General features: G+C 56.8%; 4 protein-coding genes across 12 annotated transcripts in view; 1 reads left to right on the forward strand and 3 right to left on the reverse strand.

Moving 5' to 3' along the window:
- Positions 1-92: 92 nt before the first annotated feature.
- SPATA2L (spermatogenesis associated 2 like) lies at positions 93-1,568 on the reverse strand. Its single transcript, XM_010718246.3, has 2 exons — positions 1,275-1,568; positions 93-1,198 (listed from the first exon to the last, which is right to left on the reverse strand). Exons 1-2 carry the CDS (start codon positions 1,566-1,568, stop codon positions 284-286), a joined length of 1,209 nt encoding a protein of 402 aa, XP_010716548.2. The 3' UTR covers positions 93-283.
- On the reverse strand, positions 1,432-6,157 carry VPS9D1 (VPS9 domain containing 1). 3 transcript variants are annotated; one of them, XM_085234968.1, is made up of 16 exons: positions 5,977-6,157; positions 5,787-5,859; positions 5,622-5,714; positions 5,391-5,550; positions 4,754-4,865; positions 4,612-4,674; positions 4,191-4,243; positions 4,018-4,105; positions 3,812-3,897; positions 3,277-3,740; positions 3,046-3,175; positions 2,776-2,969; positions 2,616-2,697; positions 1,940-2,044; positions 1,785-1,867; positions 1,432-1,569 (listed from the first exon to the last, which is right to left on the reverse strand). In XM_085234968.1, exons 1-15 carry the CDS (start codon positions 6,088-6,090, stop codon positions 1,792-1,794), a joined length of 1,893 nt encoding a protein of 630 aa, XP_085091094.1. In that variant the 5' UTR covers positions 6,091-6,157; the 3' UTR covers positions 1,432-1,569; positions 1,785-1,791. The 3 variants fall into 3 exon arrangements, with proteins under 3 accessions (XP_085091094.1, XP_085091095.1, XP_085091093.1); XM_085234969.1 differs by lacking the exon at positions 1,432-1,569 and having other exon boundaries at positions 1,730-1,867; positions 3,277-3,446; XM_085234967.1 differs by lacking the exon at positions 1,432-1,569 and having other exon boundaries at positions 1,730-1,867.
- A 66-nt stretch (positions 6,158-6,223) lies between these two features.
- Positions 6,224-13,343, forward strand: ZNF276 (zinc finger protein 276). The gene is made up of 11 exons (XM_085234970.1): positions 6,224-6,491; positions 7,511-7,820; positions 7,924-7,976; positions 8,191-8,682; positions 9,593-9,671; positions 10,734-10,814; positions 11,102-11,212; positions 11,290-11,365; positions 11,639-11,756; positions 12,022-12,121; positions 12,560-13,343. Exons 1-11 carry the CDS (start codon positions 6,299-6,301, stop codon positions 12,843-12,845), a joined length of 1,899 nt encoding a protein of 632 aa, XP_085091096.1. The 5' UTR covers positions 6,224-6,298; the 3' UTR covers positions 12,846-13,343.
- The window catches only part of FANCA (FA complementation group A), a 32,746-nt gene continuing 28,844 nt past the window's right edge, over positions 13,259-17,160 (reverse strand). For 4 of the 7 annotated variants that reach the window (XM_085234956.1, XM_085234955.1, XM_085234957.1 and 1 more), the window contains exons 38-43: positions 16,677-16,739; positions 15,448-15,553; positions 15,001-15,076; positions 14,532-14,658; positions 14,040-14,132; positions 13,259-13,545 (exon numbers count right to left, since the gene is read on the reverse strand). In XM_085234956.1, the coding sequence (XP_085091082.1) occupies positions 13,438-13,545; positions 14,040-14,132; positions 14,532-14,658; positions 15,001-15,076; positions 15,448-15,553; positions 16,677-16,739 (573 nt within the window). In that variant the 3' untranslated portion in view covers positions 13,259-13,437. Of the gene's footprint in view, positions 13,546-14,039; positions 14,133-14,531; positions 14,659-15,000; positions 15,077-15,447; positions 15,597-16,676; positions 16,740-17,160 lie in introns of those variants that run through there. The other 3 variants (XM_085234959.1, XR_014886135.1, XR_014886136.1) reach the window with 3 other exon arrangements.

Below are 17,160 nucleotides of genomic sequence, written 5' to 3' on the forward strand. Positions count from 1 at the left end.
CTGTGTGAGCACCCAGCTGGCTCACGTTCAGTTTTTCATCCACCAGGTCCCCCAGGGCCTCCTTCCCTCCCTGCCAGGACAAAACCACTGAGTCATGAGGCAGCCACACTTTACTGGGATGCAGTGAGCCACTTACAGCAGGAACCAGAACAGGGCTCAGTCCTCCCAGCTCTCACCTCCCTGGCACTGCTCTGCAGGGCTCGGTAGGAGCATGGGGCTGAGTTCAGTGTCTCTAGGCAGGACAAGCAGCAGCAGCAGCGTCCCCTCAAGCTGAAGTGCCATGCTAGGGCCGAGTGCTGGTGCTGTCAGCCAGCAGCATGTCCACCTCTGTGCGCTGCAGCCAGAGGCGCTGCTGCCGCTCAGAGCACAGCTCCTGCCCACGGTGCCGGCTGCGGCAAGCCAGCCCGGCCGCGCAGGTACCGGCATGCAGCTGCTGGCAGGTGGTGCAGCAGTAGGCAGGCAGCGTGCCCTGCCGCAGGCATGAGTGCAGCTGGTAGGAGGGAAGCTCAGGGAGTTGCTGCGGGGCAGCGGGGGGCTGAGCCCTGGTGTGGCTGCTTGGTGGGGGCTCCCCGGGGGACAGCCGCGCAGGGCTGAGCAGCTGGAGGCTGCTGCCCACCTCCCTCTGCTCCTGCTGCAGGAAGAAGCGAGAAGAGGAAGGGTCTGGCTTGGGGATAGCTGGGGAGGAGAACAGCTCCTGCCTGAGCTCACTACATTCATAGGCGTTCCAGTTCCTCCCGAGCACGTCCTGTGCGCCCTGCAGCTTGGAGCTCAGCACCGGGGGGCTCGTGTCTCGCTCTCCACCATCCTCAGGACTGTCTGGCCTCTCGAAATAGAGATCTTCAGGGCTGTCCGGTATGTCCCCGTAGAGATCCCTGCCATCCTCGCAGCCAGGAGCTGCTTCCCGCAGCATCTCCACGCAGGCCTCCACGTCCCCGGCGACGCGGCGCGCATCCAGCAGCTCGTCGGCACGCGGCAGGCGTGGCTGCAGCCGCAGCAGCACCTCGGCCAGGATCTCACACTCCAGCCGGCAGGCAAAGAAGCCGCACGCAGCAGCGGTCAGCTCGGTGCCCGGAGGCAGCTGGGACACAGCGAGGCGGTGCTCATCCAGCCGCACGTAGCCCAGCCGGCCCAAGCTCCGCAGCAGCTCGGCGTCGGGCAGCGCAGCCCGCAGCACGTGTACGTAGGCTCCTGAGAAGGTCTGGAAGAAGGAAAGCGGCAGGGCTCACTCGAGGCACCCGCGTCCCACCGGCACGCAGCCCCGGCTCGGCACCCACCTGTATGGTGCGGAACTCCTTGCGCCAGGGGAAGAGGTAGAGGTTGAGGGCCGCCCGCTCCAGCAGCTCGAAGGCGGCGGCCAGACCCCGCAGCGACGAGCCCGGCTCGCGGCGGCCCCGCAGCCCCCGGGCCAGGAGAGCGGCGGCGTCGTCCTGCAGGGCCGGCAGCAGCCCCGCCTCGTTCCGCAGCCGCTGCCGCAGCCGTTCCTCGAACGAGGGTTCGGGACCGGGACGGGCGCGGCCCCGCTCCAGACCCCGCCGGTACTCCTGCCGCAGCGCCGGGCCCGCGCACATCCTGCGGTTGCGGCGGGTGAGCGTTCCGGTTCCGGCCCCGCTCCTCCCGCGCCGCCCCCCGGCCTCGTTTCCCGCCCGCTCCCCGCCGCCGCCGAGCCCCGCGCCGCACACGCGCGTTCTTCCGCTTCCCGCGCCCCGCCCACCACGTGATTCCGCCCGTTCGGAGGCGCGGACCGTCCGGCGCCCCCCGGCGGTCGGGAGGAGCGCAGCACTTGCCGGCAGCTCAGGGCAGGCTCTGCAGGAAGGCCAGCGCGCTCTGCAGCGACGTCAGGCAGTATCCCTCCTCGCCCAGCAGGCACCTGCGGCACGCCGACAGCACGCGGTGGGCGCGGGGCAGCAGGCGGTCGGCACGCCCCGCACCCGGCACCTACCCCTCGTGGATGAACTCCTCCAGCGCGGCGCACTCCGACAGCAGCTGGGGCAGCGCGCTGCGCAGCACCGCGTAGGACAGGAGAGGCAGCAGCTCATCCGCCCCGCTGCCACGTGCATCGTCAGGGGTCCCGTCACCGTGGCGACGGGAACATCGGGCCCGTCACCGTGGCAACGGGGCCATTGGCTCCCATCACCGTGGCTAAAGGACCGTAGGCCCGCTGCCGTGGCGATGGGGCAGTCGGGCTCACCGCCTCCACGGTAATGGAACGCTCAGACCCCACCACCATGGCACTGGGACCATTGCCCCATCAGCCTGCCAGTGGAACTATCAGCCCTGACACCGTGGCAAAAGGGCAATCAGCCCAACTGCTATGGCACTGGGCACCACTGGCTCCCCCAGCATGGCAACAGAACCATCAGTTCCCCAAAATGGGAACAGCAAACCCTGTGGGGTACCGTTAACAACCACAACAGGAATTGTCAGAGTGCTGCAGCAGGAACCCTCAAGCCCCAGCACAACCAGCATCGCTGTCCACCCACGACAGGGACCATCAGGCTGACAGACACCCCTACAGGAGCTGCCAGCCCCTCCGGTGCGAACCAGCAGCCCCAAACCCACCAGCCCACCTCCCCAGCCCCATGGCAGCAGGGCTGCACTCCTCACCCCATACTCACATGGTGCCAGCAGTGGCAGCACGGCTGTCGCGGGTGCTGCAGTACTCCTCGGCACACTCACAGATGCTGCGCAGGGCTCGCACTGCAGCACAGAGCAGAGCACTCAGGGCCATCCCTTGGCCACCGCAGCGCCCAGCCCGTGCCCGCCCCGGCCACGCACCAATGCAGTCCAGCTTCCTGCGGGGACAAGTCTCCAGGGGGATGAGGCACAGCTCCTCGATGGCAGCACCGTAGGCCAGGCGGCCGGGCGCAGTGGGGAAGAGCCGAGGGGACAGCCCCAGGTCGGCAGGGCTGGCATGGCGGTGCCGCTCCATGCTGCGAGCCAGGGCTTCCTCTTGGGGCCGGTGCACGCTCCTATGGGCAAAAGGGTGGGGGCTGGCAGGGAGGGGCCGTAACAGCAGCCCCCAGTTCAGCCCTGGGCCCACGGTACCTGTAGAGGGCCAGCAGCGGGGCCCACAATGGAGGGAAGAAAGCATCCTCGATGCAGGCCAGGCACTGGTCCTTGCCAGCAGCGGTGCTCAACCCCTCAAAGGCCAGCAGGGTCAGGGACAGCAGCCTGTCTGGGAAGGGAGGAGTTACGCAGCTCACCCGGCTGGGTACAGTGAGACCCTGGCCTGCCACGTCACCCCTCCACCCTCCCAGAGCCACGGCCGCCCCTCACCAATGGCATTGTGGATGTCCCGCACAATGCCCTTCAGCTGCTCCTGCAGCGATGCCGCAGGCCTGGGCCCAGCCATGGGCTCTGCTGGGGGCCAGTCCTCAGGCGATGCCAGGAACCGCTCCAGGTCCTCAAAAGAGCTCTCCCGGGGAGACCGGGGGTCCCCTTCAGCCCTGGAGGCGTCGGGGCTGCCATCAGCCAGGGTTGCTCCAGAGATGCTGTGCCGCAGTGTGGCTGGGCCGTGCTCAGGCACTGAGAACATGCAGTGCAGGCTGCGGGAGGCTCGGAGCCGCCGGCCCCCTGGCTCTGCAGGCAGCAGCCCTCCGGCATCCAGTGAGAGGAAGGCAAGGCCGGTGGGGGCTGCAGGAGTGGCCTCGGGGTTGCTCTGGCTGACGGCCGGGTACAGCCGAGTGTACACCGCACACTGCAGCTTGCGCAGGAGCTGAGCTATGGGGTGCTCTGGGAAGCTGGAAGCAGAGGGACAGGGGTGAGCAGGGGACAATGGCAAGTGGCTGTGACCCTGCCAGCCCTGCAGTACCTGAGGAGGCAGGAGAAGAGCCCTGTCACCAGTGACAGGTCTGACGGGCTCCTCTTCATCCTGGCCTTCCACTGCCGTGGCCAGTCCTGGGGGAGTGCTTGCAGCAGGTTAGTGGGGATGTGGGAATAGCCCCTCCTCTCCCTGATTCCCAGCACAGCCCTCTGCATTCATGGCACCCACAGCAGCAGCCTTCAGCGCATACTCACGTGGTCCTGTTCATACTCGAGGATGGCAGCATAGAGCTCTCTCTGCTCCTGCTCCTCAGGGGTTAGGGCCACACTGCTGGAGAACCTCCTGCGAGTGCCACAGTGCCAGGTGGGGGGTGTGCAGGGAGCTCCGCAACCTTGCAGGTCCTACTGGGACACCCCAACTCCCTCACCTGTTGGCCGCCTCCTGCAGCCGCAGCCGCCGCTCCTCCATTTTCCTCTGCAGCTGGGCCAGGGCAGAGTTAAGGCATTGGAAGTGCCGCAGCAGTGAGCCAGCATCTCACCCAGCACAGCCCTGGGGTGGCTGACAAAGTAACAGCCACAAGCACTGACAGAGTACATGGGGAGGCACAGCTCCCAGGGACCCCCAGAGCAAGGACACATGGGCAGCTTGGATAGAGCTGGACAAGCAGCATCCAGCCTGTCCATGTGGCTTCGATCTGTACCCCCACATCAGCCAGGAACAGGGCAAGACTCAAAACCAAATGCACGTGCTGGATTGGTGCATCCTGGGGCAAGGAACAAGGGCCTGCAGCAGGAAGCCAGGCCCAGCTGCAGGACCCCTGCTTTGAGCTCTCTTAGTGGAAAGGATACGGTCTCCTCTCGTGCCCTGGCAATCACCAGATTTTCCATCATCTGCCGTTGTAGAGACAGCGTCTGCCAAGCAATGAACATTATGGGTGACACCTGCTCAAAGTCCCAGCATAGGACCCATCATACTCAGCTCCCCACTCACCAGCGAGGTTTTCTGCAGGGCCTGGCTGGGGTTGAGCCGTGCCACCCGTGCCTCATAGGCAGCTTTCAGCTTCTGGTTCTGCAGCGATGCCTCTTCCAGTGGTGTCAGCTCCCTGCAGAGAATGAGATGAACACTGCTGTGGCTTTGCATGCGAACCAGGGATTCTGGCCAGCTGGGACCCTTCCAGGTTTAAGAAGACCTCAGTGTTTCCCAAGCCCACTCCAATCCACCCCACCATGCCCATAACCACATCCCTCAGTGCCACATCTCTGCAATTCTGGGACACCTCTGGGACCCAACCACTCCCTGGGCAGTCTGTGCTGGTGTATCACCACTCCATTTGAGAAGAAATTTTTCCTGATATCCAACCTTAACCTTCTCTGCAGTAAATTAGCATATCTCTTGTCCTTTGGAGGACATCAAGACCAACCATTAACATAGCATTACCAACCCTATCTATAAACCACATCCCTAAGCACCACACCTACCTGCTTGTGGCTTGGTAGAAGAGCCCAACCCTGCTCTGCTTTCAGGTCACTGAGGGGAGCAATTAGGTCCCCCCGACCACCTTTTCCCACTCCCCCATAGGATCTGTGCCCCGGTTCCTATTCAACTGCTGTCCTTCAGCCCCACTTACTTGCGTGCGCTCTGTGCCTCAGCGATCTGCAGCTTCTGGAAGATCTCCGGTGGCAGGAAGGGTGACAGCTTGCCTCCTTCATCAGAGAAAACCCTGCGGTGCCTGGAGATGGGTGCCGGCCCCCCCGGCACGCTCGGTTTTGCCTTGTTTGTTTTTTGCCCTATGGAGGGTGACATGGGTCCATCAGCCCCTGTTAAGGACTTCAATCCACCTGGGGGTGACATTACTCACCCAGCGTGGCTGCCAAGGACTTGACTCTCTCCAGGCACTGCTCTGCCAGCTTCAGCATTTTGGGAGTGTTGGGGCCGAGCCCTTCGCTGTCCTCTGCGATATGGGAGTGTCATGCTGAGCTCCCATGTGTGGGGCAGGGGGGAGGGACAGCAGGGGGGAGGTTACCTGTCAGCACTGCCTCGTCTTGCAGGGCCTGTGAGATGAGGGTGATGCTCTTCAGGTACTCCACATAGGCTTCCTGCAGCGAAATTAAATAGGAATGAGGCAGGGATGGCCACAAGACTTGGGGCGGGGGGGGGGTGGGCGGAGGTGCGGCAAGAGAGCAGTCCCCCCTCCCCAGGGCTGTGATGCTCACCCGCGTCCTCCCCGCGCTGTCCATCTCCAAAGCCCCGCTCGCCGCCCTCATCGCGGTCTGCAAGGCTCGGCCCGGCCCGGCCCCTCCATCCCCACCGCCGCCCGCCGCGGCCATGGCGGCCGGAACGCAGATCTCATTGGTCGCGCGTTCGCAGGGGGAACTTAAAAAGCGAGGGAATGAAACCGGAAGTGCAGACGGAGAGTGTTTCCGGAGGGACTTTAAAACGGATGCATGCACCGGAAGTGCAGCTCCGAGTCTTCCGGCCCACAAGAGGGCGCCATAAGAGGCGGGGCGCGGCGCGCCGGGCCCGCGGTGAGCGGCGATGAAGCGCGATCGGCGCGGGCGGTTCCTGGCGGCCGCGGGCGACTCCGCTGCGGCCTCCCCCGAGCCCCGCAGGCGGCCCGCGGCCAGGGGGTCCGCGGAGGGGGAGGCCGGGCCCGAACCGACCGCGGGGTGGGCCCCGGTGGCGGCGGAGGACTCCGCTTGGGCACGGCCCGGGGGGGCGGCAGAGGCAGGTGAGAGCTGGGCGGGCCTGGGCCTTCGCGTGGGGCCGGGGGGCGGTGGGGGCACGGGGACGTGAGGGAGGCTGCGAGGCCTCGAGTGGCGCGAAGCACCGATTGCTGCCGTACGTGGGGCCGTAGGGAGCAGAGCTGCAGGCCTCAGCCTCTCTCCGGCCGTGGGGCTCGGAGGAGGGGGGGCAGTGGGGTGCTGCGCCCTGAGCGGCCCCTTCCCGGGGCCTTGATCTGGCTGCGGTCAGTGGCTTAAAGTGGGGGCGGGGATGTAGCTGGGGAGGAAGGTGTTGAAAGTACGGCAAGAAAAGGCCCTGGGGGACATCGGTGGGGCCCATCGTCTTCTCGGCCCACCGGCGGTCCTTGGGGCTGGTAGCTGCGTGCATTGCTGCTGAGGAAGGAGGTGAGGGCTATCATCGTGCTGTGTGCAGCTGGGAGTCCCCGCACAGCGGCTGCCATGGGGGAAACGCGCAGTTAGTGCCCTTAGAGCAGAGCTGTGGCATCATTCTTTGCTCTGGGGCAGTGGCTGCTGCATCTCTGAGAGCCTCCTTGGTGCCCTGTGTGTGGCTGTGGGACCGTTAGGGTGATAGGAACAGTGCACCGGGCAGGCTGGGATCTGTGGAGGCTCCGGCTCACTGAGGGCTGTGGCTGCTGGCTGTTAATAAACAGTGGAGAGGGAAAAGAAGCACTTCAGCTGGAGGACAGTGTTAAGCTGGTGGAAGTGTGGATGTGTGAGAGCCTTGAGAAGACCGGAGTCAGGTCTGGAACAGCCGCCCAGGAGTGCAGGGCAGGGATGTCAGGTTTGTGGGTAGTGGTGTGGAGCCCCTGCTCTGCTCTGACTCACAGAGGTCTCGCTCCTTCTGGTTGCTCTGTACTGGTGCCGAAGCCAGGACTTTGAAGGCAGCCTTGGCTTGCATCGAGGGATGGGGATGTTGTCTTCCAGTGTGCCAATGCCCTCGGGCTGCAGCTGGCTGCGTGCTCCTGCAGCAGGCACCGTGCAGCTGCATCCGGTCCTTGTCTCGCAGGAATCGGCAGAGCCCTGAGCACTGGATACTGTCGCCTCTGCCACGGGAAGTTCTCCTCCAGGAGCCTGCGCAACGCCTTTGGGAAGGTTCCTGTGATGGGGGAGAACTCAGAGAAGCAGCGCCGCGTGGATCAGGTCTTCTTCACAGACTTCCAGCGGCTGGTCGGGGTGGCGGTGCGCCAGGACCCTGCACTCCCCCAGTTCGTCTGCAAGAAATGCCATGCCCAGTTCTACAAGTGCCGCAGCGTCCTCAGGACGTTTATTCAGAGGGTGAACGCGTCTCCCACGGGCCACATCAAGTCGAAAGGAAAGTACGTGCATCTCTGTGCTCCTGGTAGTTACTGGGAGTAATGAATAGCTGCGTGTTCAGTATGGTCCCTCTAAATGCTACCAGTGCTGTTCTGGCTTTTGCAGGAGCGGTGCAGCCCCGGCCCAGCCTGGCGTGGAAGGAGGTGCCTCCTGTCTGGGTGAGTAGCTGCTCACAGAGCTGCCTCCTTCAGCAGGAAAGGGTCGATTTTTCAGGGGTGTTGAGGGCAGGGCGGTTCTGGTGTGCAGCGGGATGCAAAGAGCAGTCTGTAGGGTGCCTCCCTCCCCTGCTGCCACGCGCCTCGATCCGGGTGTGCAGAAGGAATGGGTCTGCAGGCACTGACCCTGTGCCTGCTGCTTCTCCCCTTCCAACAGTTGACCTGATCACCTCCAGCCCCCAGTGCCTGCACAGCCTGGTGACGTGGGCGCATTCGCACGCCGGGGGCTGCCAGTCGGTGCCGAGCCTGCAGAGCGTGCTGTCCTCTGAGTACTGCGGGATCATCCGTGCCGTCTGGGGCTGCGGGGATGGGCATGACTACATCATGGACACGGATTCTGACTGTAGTACGGTGCTTGTTGACAATGCCTTGGCTGTCAAACGGGAGTGGAACAAGAACATGGCGCAGCGCTTGACGGACAACGGGGCAGACAATGCCGAGGCTGTTTCTGCTCCCAAACCCCAGCATGCTCCAGTAAGGACAACTCCTTGTCAGCAGCCCGCAAACAAAGGGACCACATCAGTGCCACTGAAGTTGGAGAATGAGCCATCACAGAACAGGGATTCGTCTCATTCTCAGCTGGACAGCACAGCCTCGTTACAGGAGAAAGCCCTGCCCCAGCCCGTGTCACCACTGAGCAGCGCCACAGGTAAGGGATTTCCCTTCTGATTGCCCTCCCAGGCCTCTGGGTAAGGCAGAGATCTGCTCAAGGAGCGCTGCTGAGCCTGGGTGGCCTTCCTTGGGGACTGGTAGGGTACTTGAACTACAGCTCAGAAATGCTGGTTGTGCAGAGAATCAGCTCTGCTCTTGCAGAGGGAAGGAGGATGTGAAGCTTTGGCTGGCCCAGCTGTCCTGCAGCCAAGCTGGTCTCCTTGCCTCTGCACATTGTTTTCCTCTCGATGAGGGGGTGAGATGTGGCTGTTCAGCTGGCTGTGTATATCTGGCAGGACCACGTGGCCCTGCTCTCACCAGTCAAGTGGTGCGGAGTGGTCCCTGTCTGTTTGCCAGGCGGTTATTTGAGGTCAATCCAAACCCTGTCTGTGTGTCAGTGGGGGGGTTTTCCCATCCCACTGTGACTGCAGGCAGTGTGAGCAGCGTGAGGCCTAGGAGGCGCTTCTGTCTGCACAGGCAGCCTTGCTCTTGGGCTGCCTTAATACAGGTTTGCTGCTGCATTCTTTTCTCTTTTAAAATTTGGGGCTTAACGCTGACTTTGAGTTACAGAAGTTGGAATCTGTTTAGCTTTGGCAGTCACATGATATTTCTGCTGCTGGAAAGAGAAAAGGTAGTTGTAACTCACTGGGGAATGAGTCTTGGTTGCAGAGCAGTAGTGGCTGGGAAACCAAAAGATGCTTGTGGGAGCTGCCTGGGGTGCAGAGAGAATGCTCCCAGAGCTCATGAAACATTGACTTTGATTTTAAATAATCATTAGCTCGTCTTGGAGCACATCCTTCTTGCAGTATGGGCCACCATGAGTTAAGTCAGTGCCTTCTCAACAGCTGCCTCTGGCTTCTTTTCAGTGCTTTTCCTAGTAACGTACCTTGTTCTCTTTCATTCCCTAGGACAGTTGAGTGGGAAGCAGGTTCTGTCTACAACGTCGGATGAGCGGGTAAAAGACGAGTTCAGTGACCTTTCTGAGGGGTGAGAGAAGAGTGGGTTTAAAATAGCCTTAATGTCTTCTTTGCAAGTATGAAATGACCGCGGAGAGCTTCTCCACGAGCAGCCCGGTCCTCAGAAGGCCCTGGGAGGTGGCACTGAGGGGCAGGGAGGTTTCTCTGCAGCCACGCTGGTCGCACTCGGCTCCCTCCCACGTGCTGCACACGCAGTGTGTGCTGTCTGTTGGCTGCTTCCAGCACAGCTGGCTGTGTTGTGCACTGCCCTGTGCTCTGGGATAGCAGCGGCCGTGGCAGGGCAGCGTGGGGCTGTGTGGTTCTGCGTGCTGGTAGTGCCAGTGCTGGTTCCCCTCTGTGAGCGGTCAGTGTGGGCTCACAGGCAGGAGCTGCTGCTCTGAAATCACCCTGTTTGTGCACAGGGAGAGTAAGGAAGCCCAAGTGGATGCAGGCTGCTTAGTGGTTGTTCTGAGCTAAGATTTGGCTGAGCCCTCTAAATCTAGGGACTGCAGCTGAGGTGTGTGAACAGCTGCTGGTTAAGTGGAGGTTCAGAGGAGCCAAGTGCAAACTTACTTTGGTGTGTCAGCTAAACCTGTCAGCTGTCATGCTAAAAGCACCACGGGAACCTACTGCTTGTTTCCTGGCTTCAGAATTAATTGCTTCTTGTGTAGCTTGGGATTTTAAAACAAACAAAAAGATGTGGCTGCTCCACATGAGGAAATACTGAATGACCTGTAGCTTAATTAACCTGTGCCAGACATTTATATTACATTCTTGCTCTACAAAATGACTTTTCTTAGTATAGGAAGCTGTTACAACATCAGACCCTCTCAGAAACAGCCATTTTTGTTCTCCTAAAAGTGGTTCAGTGATTCTTACAGAGATTAGTCCTAAAAGGAACCAGTTCTGCTATTTGCTGCGTTTGGGGGCTGTGTTTGTTTTGGGAGATTGTGGGGGAGGAGAACACGTGGAGCCTCAGTTGCCATGCTGTTCTACGGGGAAGGTAAATGCTGGGAGTGAAGAACGTGCTGCTGCTGTGCTGAACTGTCAGCCAAGTCCTGTGTTGGTAAAGGGCAACTTCTCTCTTTCTCAGAGACTTCTTGAGCGATGACGAAATGGAGAAGAGAAACGTGCAATCTTCAGACGACTCCTTCGAGCCTTACCCTGAGAAAAAGTGAGGGGCTTTCCCTGCTGTGCAGCACATGTGGTCAGCTGGGTGGCTGAGCAGGAGGGCTGGCATCGCCTCTGCTTCCTGGGGATGGGGTGGGCTCAGCTGGGCAAGCTTGTTTTCCTGCATGGCCCTGCACTGAATACATCAATGTGGCTTGCTTGCATTTGTCAGCATGCTCCTGTTGTTGCCAGGCTGAGCCCCCAGGCTCAGTGTAACATTCAGGGACAATTAGGTGGGAGATCTTGAATCAACATCAATTATTAAACAAATGTCTTTCTTCCTTCCTGGAGGGTTTCTAGCAAGAAAAGTGACAGCAAAGAAGCAAAGAAGGCAGAAGAGCCCAAAGTAAGGAAGAAGCCAGGGCCAAAACCGGGCTGGAAAAAAAAAATCAAATGTGAAAGGTAATAAGGAGCAGCCTGTGGCTAGGCTGCAGTCCCAGCTTTAGGCCCTTGGCTGACTGCGAGCCTCTGCTTTGCAGGGAGGAGCTGCCCACCATTTACAAGTGTCCTTACCAGGGCTGCACAGCTGTCTACAGGGGGGCAGATGGCATGAAGGTAAGTTCAGGCTTTGTTCCTTCCTCAAACCTGCCAGCCAGTGGCTCAGCAGCGGTTCTTGGAATGCGTTCTGCTGTGTCCTGTGAAGTCCCCTCTGCCACGCTTACGCCCAAATCCATCCCTGCTTTTTCACGGTGAAACAGTGCTGGTGCACGAGGCTGCCGAGATGGGTGTCCCGTTTCTTGTGGGATCCAAATTCTTTTCTCTGGAGAAAACACAGCCCCAGTCTGTGCCCGGTGACCATCAGTTAGAAGCTCTGTCCTTTCTTTTCAGAAACACATCAAAGAGCATCATGAAGAAGTTCGGGAGAGGCCCTGTCCTCATCCAGGCTGCAACAAGGTGTTCATGATTGACCGGTACCTACAGCGTCACGTGAAGCTCATCCATACAGGTGCGTCTTCAGCTTCTCATCACAGAGGACAGGTGTTACCAACATGGAGTAATTCATTTGTACAAGGCTTGTAGGTGCCATAGCAAGACTGGGGCGGCTGTAGAACTGTCTTCCTGATGCGTAAGTCTGCAGCAAGCCTTCATCTAGGGGACTTGAGGCAGGAGGAGGAATTCAGGCTCCCCTAGGAGCCATGGACAGCTGCTTGTGTGTTTCACGTGCTAAGAAATCGGCACAATGGGTGAGTCTTTCCTCATTTCCATTGCAGAGGTACGCAACTATATCTGTGATGAATGTGGGCAGACCTTTAAGCAACGCAAACACCTCTCAGTCCATCAGATGCGGCACTCAGGAGCAAAGCCCCTCCAGTAAGTGTACCTCATCATGCCTTCGTAGCTAAGAAAATGGATAGGAGGAGTCAGGAAGTTGTGCTGAGCTCTTACTGTCCTCAGTGCCGTGTAATTCTGGGACGCCTTAAATATTCATCCACTTCCCCACTGTGAGTCTGAGCTCCAGAGCTTCCCTTTGCTGAGCGAGTCTTGCCCCTTCTATCCTATTCTTCAGTGCTCAACTGATGAATGCTCAGCTACAAGCAATGAGCTACAGACCTGAGAATGATGATGCTCCTTGGCTTGGGTGGTTCTAGAAGATGCTTTAAGCCAGCTGTTGAAGGCTGCAGTATTCTTCTCTTGCAGTTCCTTCCTCCTATTCAGTGCAGGAAAACATGGGCTTAGTCACTGTGACAAACAGCTTGGGCTCGGGCTGTGGCTCTGAGCTGGGTGCTGAGCCCATGCTTTGCCTTGCAGGTGTGAAATCTGTGGCTTCCAGTGCAGGCAGCGAGCATCACTCAAGTACCACATGACCAAACACAAAGCGGAGACGGAGCTGGAGTTTGCCTGTGACCAGTGTGGGAAACGTTTTGAGAAGGCCCATAACCTTAACGTCCACATGTCTATGGTGCACCCTCTGACCCAGACTCAGGACAAAACCAAGCCCCTGGAGTCAGAGCCCATTCTCCTCTTAAATACATCAGGGACTTCAGAAAACCAGGCAGTAAAGCCAGAAGTGACTGCACAGCAAGAGCCCACCTGAGGGGGATGGGGAAGCTTTCCCAGTCTGGCCCCACAGAAACTATATGGCAGAGTGGAGATTTTTAATCTACGTTTTAGTCTCCAAAGAACTCGATGGAATTAGCTTCAGCTTGCTCAGAAAAAGCTTGTTATGCTGTGATTCTCCATGCTCACGTCTGATTCAGCAGTGTTGTACTAAGTCTGTCTAATCCAAGCGGAGTGGATGTTTGGCAGCACCCCTTTGTTGTCCCCCTTCTCCCTACGCACACAGCTGTAGAAACAAAGTTGGCCCACAGCTGTTCCCAACCTGCACAAGCTGCTGCCTGCTCAGAATTGCCCTCAGGTGGCTGTAAGGGTACGTATGACAGTGGAGCAAATTAAAGCAGGCGTTTTGTTTTGGAAAAAAAAAAAAAAAATCCCAAAGCAAGTCTAAACTGAAGTTTGTAACCTACTTTTTATTGTAATAAGAGCTTCATGGTTATGCTTGTAATAAATTATTTACAAAGTAATTGGAAAGAAACAGTACTAGTGGGAAAGGTAGTGTGGTGTCTTTCCCTTCACCTGCAGGCAGTGTGTTCTGCTCAGCCTGCTCCCTGCAGCAGTGTCACTGTCACTCAGAACAGGAGCAGCTCTTCATCCACCTCCATGGATGCAGCAGGCCGGGAGAAGTGCTGGAGGATGGCTCCCACCTCTGGGTCGAGTTTTTCACATGCCTCCAGTAACTGGGGAGAGAGTAAATGACATCAGACCTGCTCCTGCTTCCTCAAGGCAAGTTACAGCTACAGCAGATCATTTTGCTGCTTCTCAGCAATGTGCAAAAGTAGAAGGGAGAGGTGCTGTCGCTGAGTCAGGCAGAAATAACGGGCTTTGCCAGACAGCACGGTGGAGGGCTGGAATTTCAACACCTGTCATTTAACTGCTTGATATTTTACCTAAGACTGAGCATTAAGCAAGTGGTGAGTGCAAGACTGCATGAAAGAATAATGGTTAATGTTGCTGAGAAAGATGGAGCCTGCAGCTGGGGAGGAGGAGAGCTGTGGCTGTAGCTCTAGTTGAACAGCAGGTGTCCTCCACCGCACCACTGTTACAGAAAGTTCTGCATACGGTGTGATAAGCAGGCAGCACCAGTACAGTTTGAGGGCGGCATGAAAGATACACATGCTGTCAGTGAGCAGACAGTCACCTCAGAGTGATAAAAGAGGAAAAACTCACGCACCAGTCCTATGTTTCCAAAGCTTTTGGCAGGGCAGCATGGAATTGCACCGAGGAGGAACTGACGGGCTGTAGAGATCACTTCTAAGGGATCTGCCTGAGGAACTCAGAAGAGACAAGGTAGATCAAAGCCCAGAGCAATGTCACTCCCAAGTCTCAGTCCCCACCTCCTGAACTGGAAAAAGAACCATTATGCTGTGCCTATGGTCTAGCTCCAGGTTGGCAGATATCTCGATTGCTGTCTACGTTCATCCTAAGGTTCCATAGACAGCAGTGAGGCATCTTAGGTTTCAGGCACCCGCAGGACAGGGTTCTCTCCAACTCAAGCTGCATGCCTGCAAATGCAGCTCCACAGCATGCCACTACTTTGTACAGGAAAGTGAGAACAAGAAGAATGCTGCAAGCGGCGTTGGGAATGGATCACAAATACGACTTAGAGTTAGAAGAAATAAAGAGACTGAGCTTCACCCATATGTTCTGCAGGGCCTTTTCCTACCTGCTTAGGCTGGGGCAGGTCTTTCCCTTCCACAAAGAGCTGAAGCAGCTGGATGTAGAGATTGAGTGCCACGTAAAGGAAGAAGTGCTCTCTGGTGAGCAGCTTGTGGTGAAAGCCGGGGGTAAGGCTGTGGGAAATCAAACATGCACCACATGCTGGTTCAAATGGAAAGACACGGGGCAAATACAGCTAGAGCTCCTGCTACCACTCATCTTACAGCTCCCCACTGTGTGCAGGGCTACCACATGAGAAGGCAGCCAGGAACGCTTCTGTTAGACGCACGCAGATGAAGGGAAACTTCTAGCACAATATACAGGGATTCTTCAATAGCAGACCTGCTGTGCTGCACTGTTCTCTCCTGCACAGCTAACACAAGAGCTCGGCTCACCCACAGGCCAGCTGCAGTGCGTGTCAATCACCAACCACATCCTCCCCACAAGCATTCCTTCTGAAACCAGCAGGACATTACCTGTAGAAGGCAACAGGCAAGAGCCGGCTGTGGCGGTCTGAGGCTGCGCAGTGCAGGACAGAGTATTTTCCAGAGCCTGCAACAGTCAGAGAAAATCATTAAGCACCTTCACTGGTCCTCTGCTACCTAATGCAGGGTCTGCGCAGCTTCTTCCCAGCACACAGCAAACCCTAACGGTGGGTGCAGTGACCCTGGCAGAAGGAAGCTGATCCTTTTAGACTTTTCCTACTAGATGAAACAATGTTGAGTTTCAGTCGCTCCTAATCAGCAGCCAAGTCACCGTGCTGCAGAGTAGAAGCAGCTTTTAATGAAACTGGTTTTTTTCCGTGCAGCCCACAAAGGCACCAGAGTTCCTTCTTACAAGCACACTCATTGATCAAAGAGATAAAGCATTACTGTCCAGCACTAAACCTCACCCTCTCACCCTTTGGAAGAAGACTCACTCACCTTCTTCTGCTGACAGGAAGAGAAGTGGCCAGGATATGCCCCTCTCTTCCAGGCATTGCAAGATCTCCAGGGCCCATTCCAGAGATGTCTGAAAATCCACACCTTCCTGGGTGTCAGAAAGGACAGGTCTAGTTTGTCTTAGGTTTTAACTGTATCAAAGCAGAAGAGTTTCAGTAAGAGATCATGCGTGTGAAATGCTTTAATAGAGGACGTCTATGAATTTAGCCCAAGCCTTTCTCCTCACCTGGGGGCTGAGTTCCTCCCTGGGCAGTCAGGCACTTCTGCAATGCAGGAGGCTGCATCACCAAACCAAGTTACAGCACTGCTCACTTGAGCATCATTTGCAAAGGTCGAGGAAGTAGTATTGATGAGCAACCAGCCCGTCACCAGCATGCTTCCCAGCTTTGCTCCAGAGAGATACTCAAGTTCTGCATCTACCCCACCCTGCTCCCCAGAGCCAGCTTCCCCCCTCTAACCTCTCTAGTGTCAGCTAAGAGTATTTTTACATTGCTCATTTTGCTCAGAACAACCTTCCAGATCTGTTTGCTGAAGATATTTCTTTTCTCAGTGACTCTTTCTCCAGACTCCCCCAGAGAAAGGCTGAGCCCAAATGACTATTTTTAACTTGAATCTGCTCCCTGATCCAATCTGTTAGCTGATTACACAAACGATTGCACTTCAAAATGGAGAAGATGACAAAGAGACAGAAGCACACATTCATAGACAAGAGGATGCTTAGGGCAGAAAGCTGCTGAAAGAATCTTCTTGTCTTTGCTCTTCCGTTTTACAGCACTAAATCATTTGGAAATCTGTGTTCCTCCTTGCTGCAGACCCCATCTCCTGTGAAATGCCATGTGTTTCCAGACTGGGAAAAAGTGTCTTACAACAAAAGTGAAATGCAGAGAAGCCAAGACATAGATATGAGATTCCAGCACTACATGGGAAGTGTGAAGTATGAGCAAGAAACTGAAAACTGTAAGATGCTCAGGACGAGAAATAAAAGCTACTGTAGTGAAAGGGAAGAGAATATCAGACAGGAAAATACATTTTCAATCTGATATGAACAGAAGGGCTTTCAGCAGGCTCTCTCTGGGATGTTGGAGATCCTTTCCTTCTGGCAGAGCAAGCTACCAGCTTTCAGAGTACTTGTACAAAGCATTTCTTAGACAGCAAACCAAGCTGATCAGATCTATTTGGTGTCATGAGAATCCCCTAAGGGTTGAGTTTACCTTTGGTGCTATTTTTGCTGAGATTAGATCCATGAGTGAGAAGAACAGCAGAGAAACAAGAAACTGCAAGGAAAAGAGAGTGCTGTTAGTTGTATCTGCGGTGATGACTCAGAACTTACACTTTCCACTCAGGAAGTAACATTTCATCAAGTGAAATTCAGCATTCCCAGGGTGGACTCAGATGAACTACAAGCACTGCTGTTTTCAGGTGAAGGCAGTTTCAAGAAGACAGTCTGGGACCTGCCTTGGTTCATTGCTTCTTGAGGGAAATCCCATAAAAAATTCAAAGTAAGTAAATCAGACCAAAAAAAAAGGCAAGTTCCAAATTCCAAATACAGGGAAAACTAAGCAAGCTAAACAAATGTAAATGTGGGAGAGAGCTGGTCTTAGTTAACAGCCTGCATGCCACCAGGAGATGCTGTGCAGCTTCCCATCTCAGCAAGTGCACTGTAATCCTGTCCTGCCACACGTCTCTGCTTTCCTG

Source organism: Meleagris gallopavo, chromosome 13 (assembly GCF_905368555.1).
Source record: "Meleagris gallopavo chromosome 13, MGAL_WU_HG_1.1, whole genome shotgun sequence".
Lineage (NCBI taxonomy): Eukaryota > Metazoa > Chordata > Aves > Galliformes > Phasianidae > Meleagris > Meleagris gallopavo.